The 5000-nt window shown below is 29.0% G+C and overlaps 1 protein-coding gene across 2 annotated transcripts in view; it reads left to right on the forward strand.

The window, feature by feature from the left end:
* LOC118442035 (dipeptidase 1) overlaps positions 1–3465 on the forward strand; it is a 58644-nt gene extending 55179 nt beyond the window's left edge. For both annotated transcript variants that reach the window (XR_014983093.1, XM_035867180.2), the window contains one exon: positions 463–3465. Coding sequence is in view for 1 of the 2 variants with exons in the window: in XM_035867180.2 (XP_035723073.1) it covers positions 463–552 (90 nt within the window). In the remaining variant the exon portion in view is untranslated. The remainder of the gene's footprint in view (positions 1–462) is intronic.
* Positions 3466–5000: the final 1535 nt, after the last annotated feature.

Genomic DNA, 5000 nt, shown 5'->3' on the forward strand with positions numbered 1-5000 from the left:
TAGATATTATCACACATGCACATGCACGTACACGTACACACACACAGATACACACACACATATATATTTTAATATAAATGTATAAAAGAATTTTTCCTTTTTTTTTTTCCTCATCTTTAAAAGATAATAATCCTGTAAATTGTATCACTTCGTATCAATAGACATTAACGCACGTTTAAATTTGTATTTATATCGATTTATATTGATTTGTTTAAATTGTAAAAGAATTTCAAGATGTAATCTATTAAGTTTCATTCTGAAATTAATTTAATAATTAGTAAAAAGAAAAAGGAAAAGAAAAAAAAAAAAAGAAAAATATTCAATTGCTTCGTTGAAAGCGAAGTCGAATGAAACGATAAAATCGTCGAAATCATTGAGAATAATATGTCCTTTAATCAGCGAATAAGTTCTAACAATTATCTTCACACACACACACACTCTCTCTCTCTCTTTTTCTCTTAGGTACGCGATGAATGGCACAGAGCTGCGGTTTTACCAGTGGATAAAATTAGTCCACCAGATAATTCGGCCTGTGCATACGGAGCATCCTGATCCTCTTCCTTACGTGCGTTGACATCAGGATATTTGGAGTTCATACGATCGTCGAAAATACGACATGCCTTGCGCTTCTATAAGACCTATTAAGAAGTGCAAACATAAGGGAAGAAAAGAAAAGAAAAGAAAAGGAAAGAAAAGAAAAGAAAAGAAAAGAAAAGAAACCGAGAGTTTGTTCCTTTATGAAAAAAAAAGAAACACAAAAAAAAACAAAAAAAAAAAAAAACTCCTTCCTGGTCTTCCAAAGACCCTATCGCGCCTTAATGGAAAAAAAAAAAGAAAGATTGATGGTTATTACATAATCTGGGAAAAAAAAAAACGAACACCTTCAGAACATGTACGTTTCCTCTGTCAACGACTATCTCTTTCTATTTCCTCTAACTAAAATATAATACGACGAATATATAGTGAGATTTTATTTTAATTTTCATCAATTTTCATGTGTGAGTTATCTTCTTTTATATATACATATAAATATACATACGTATACATTTAAATCACGTAGAAAATTCTTCTAACAAAATGCTCACACATTTGATAACATTTTATTAATACGTTCTGAAGGTGTATTATATACATGTGTATATGCATGCAAGGATCAATGTCCTTTCGTGAATGACTTCCATAGATGCGGACAATCGACAATGACAGAATCACTTTTTTTTTTTGAGAGAGAGAAAGAGAGAGAGAGAGAGAGAGAGAGAGAGAGAGAGAGAGAGAGAGAGAGAGAGAGAAAGAGAGAGAAATGAACCAGCGCCAGGCCCGGCGATTTTAAAAAGAGTCTGAGACTAATGATTTTTTTATACTTTTATCTTCGAGTAAGTAATCCAATAAGCTCTGCGACGATGAGAATCTAATCTACATGTAATTGGTAGGATACACGCGATATATTCGATTTCTGTGCGTAAGGAATTTTACGAAAAATCAATTCGAACGTAAATCAATTTGTATATATATATATATATATAGATATATATATATACCTACGTATTGCAATAAGAAGAAAGAATTTATTTGTAATATTTGTCAAAGTTAACTTCTTCTTCATTTTTCTACTGCCGGGAAGGATCATTAGAGATACCATTAATACGTGCAATACAAGGTACAAAGTTTGACCAGTTGACACACAATTTATTAAATATACGTCGAATGATCGAAGTTGAACCAAAAGAAAAAAAAAAAGAAAAAAAAGAAAAAAGAAAAAAAAAAGAAAATAAGCAAGAAAAAAGAAGGTAAGAAAAGAAATAAGAAAGAATATAAATTAAATGCTTTTAATATTAAGTTCGAGGCAACAGTGGAAAATCGTTATCACATATCTTAATAATTTAACATTTGGCTTCCATTGTGCTTCTAATTCTTTAATCAGTATTCCAAAAGTCTGGTATTAAGAAGCTCACGTTTACCTTCGAGCATAACCATTAGCATGAATTAATCGATCGGATTATATTGAAAGGTACATAGTGAAGAAACAATTTTATAATTAGAAAAATAAATTCTAATGACTCGCTTCTGTTAGTGAAAGAAAACAATAAGAAAGAAAAAAAAAAGGAAAAAAGAAAAAACGAAAAAAGAAAGAAAGAAAAAAATGTCTAATTCTATCCATGTAGGTATGTTAGCTTTACCTTTGAAAAAAATTACTTTAACAGACTAGTATAATGAAGATCGACCTATTAACGTCATCATCAACATTAAACACTGCCGAGCCGCACCATTCATTCTATAATAATATCCTTCAAAATATCAACATCATTCGAAATAAACTATTAATAAATTAACGTACCAACAGTTTTGAAGCTAGCAATAAATATTTAATTTCGTGCCAATGAAGAAGAAAAAAAAAGAAAAGAGAAAAATGGTCGCGGCGTTTGAAATGTTTCTAATACGTCTTGTATAATAAAACTACAACCTACGCACTTTCATACGCATAAATCATACGTAACTTAATAATATCGAGTGAGATAAACGATTAAGTATTCTAATTTCTTATAATTAAATTTTGAAACTTATTACGTTCGTATCCAATTGTTTATTTTATAATAATATGTCATTTATATGTTTTTATTGTAAATAATCCTATGTAAAATTAGAGAAGAAATATATTTCACATTTTATTACTGAACCATTTAAAAGAAAAAAAAAAAAAAAAGAAACAAAAAAAAAACAAAAAAAAGAAAAAGAAAGAAAAATAAGACGATAACTTAATCGTTTATTGTAACTTTTGCAAAATAGTATGCATGAATAATCGATAAGAGTCGGTAATGATAAATATGTATTATGTGAGTAGAGAAAAGAATCGGAAGGATTAATGCTATATACAATGTGTATGTGTATGTATGTGTGTATATGTGTGTGTGTGTATATATATATATATATGTATATATATACATACGTATACACATATTATACTTACGTATGTATGAGAATGTAATTAACATTTCATTTACATGACATTTTGTCATTTAAAATGTCAAACATACCAATAATGCATGAGAACCTTATACGAGTCTGGAAGTATATTTTACTGTTTATAAAGCGCCTTTTTTTTATTCGAAAAAGAATGTTTTCAAGATGACCTTAACGAAATATCACGATAATATTATAAAGAAGGCGTTCGAGAACATATTTACACATATAAATGAAAGATAAATAACAACAAAAATGAAATGAAAAGAAATGGAAAATAGAACACAAATAATAATGAGATCATGTATAGCCTAGACCCTAGTCTGTCATAGCTTTTACGATATTTCCACTTTTCTTACTTTTTTGGATAAAGCACACGGTTCGTTGCGCGTGCGAGGTATTTTGTATTAGGTACCTATATTCAATACTATTTTTTCTCTATACAGTATATCATATTGAAATTAGAACTTACTCGATTATCTTGAATAATCGAAAATATGTAGTGAAAGAGAAGAAAAAAAAAAAAAAAAAAAAAAAAAAAAAAAAAAAAAAAAAAAAAAAGAAATAGAAAAAGAAAAAGAAACACATATTTCTTTTCATCGAGTTTAATGATTATTAAAATTGTATATGAATCGAGTGGGATATAATTCCAATAGAGATATTCTGTATAGATGAAAGAGAAAAGGAAAAAAGCTATGCGCCTTCAACGACTCGTAACAAAAAAAGAAAGAAGAAAAAAAAAAGAACAAAAAAGAAAACAAAAAAAAAGGGAAAAAATAAGAGAGAAAAAGAAAAAAAAGAGAGACACACGTTTTATGAAGTTTTGACATGATGAAACTTGATCGATCGACGGGATATATTGGATAAACAATTTTGATAAACCGACGAGATATTACAATTTTGTCAGAACTGTAAGTACCTACCATTAAATCACGCGCGATTTATAAGAAACGTATTGTTCACTATTTTCTTGCAAAAAAATTAGAGAATTTCGGAAACGATTAAACTGTAGTAAGTACACTTTTCTCTCGAAGTATAGATAACAAGTAAAAAAAAAAAAAAGAAAAAAAAAAAGGAAAGGAAAAAAAAGAGAAGAAGCAAAAAAGGAAAAGGAGGAAAAAAGAAAGAAAGAAAGAAAGAAAGAAATAAAAGAAAAAGAAAATGAGGACGAAGACGGTAGAGAAAAATGAGATGATGATGATGATGATGATGATGATGATGATGATGATGATGATGATGATGATGATGATGATGATGAAAATGAGAAAAATGAAAAGACAGAATAAAAGGCTTGGCATTTCCTTAAGGCTGATAAAAAAAAATAAATAATATTTAACACGGACACGATGAAAGGCAAAGAGTTAATTGCAATTGACGATAAATTTCTTAGTAAAAATGCAAACGCAGACAGATTAACATTAGCAGCAGCAATAAAGTGCACGCAAACGTAGTCGACAATTAATAGCATAAAATATTGAACGATTTATAATTCGTAAAGGATAAGTCTAAATAAAATAAATATTAATGCAATCAAGATATATCAGACGTCGTCCTTTCGACGTGATAAAAGAAGAAGAAAAAAAAAAGAAGAAAAAAATAGGAGACGAAGAAGAAGAAGAAGAAGAAGAAGAAGAAGAAGAAGAAGAAGAAGAAGAAGAAGAAGAAGAAGAAGATATAGATTTAAAAAAGAGGAGAGTAGGAGGAGGAGAAGGAAGATGAAAAAAAAAAAAAAGAAGATGCATTAAATAAGCATGAGATCATTTCTTTTTTGCGGCGATACCTCTGCATATTCCATAGAATAATAATTCGCTTCGATATTAAATATTATTAATGATTAAAGAAACAAAAGGGAAAAAGTTTGCACGTTGCATTATCACGCAGCAAAAGCGTATAATTAGTTTTCCTTCGAGCAAGAACATTTAACGATATTATATACCTCGAGAGAGACCTCGAAGAAGTCTCGTCGTACACGAGATATCAAAGAAATATTTCAAATTAATCCTTCGAGAGAAACGCTGATACGTGAAAGAGAAAAGGACACA

Source organism: Vespa mandarinia, chromosome 16 (genome assembly GCF_050613455.1).
Source record: "Vespa mandarinia isolate Hongniang chromosome 16, ASM5061345v1, whole genome shotgun sequence".
Classification (NCBI taxonomy): Eukaryota; Metazoa; Arthropoda; class Insecta; order Hymenoptera; family Vespidae; genus Vespa; species Vespa mandarinia.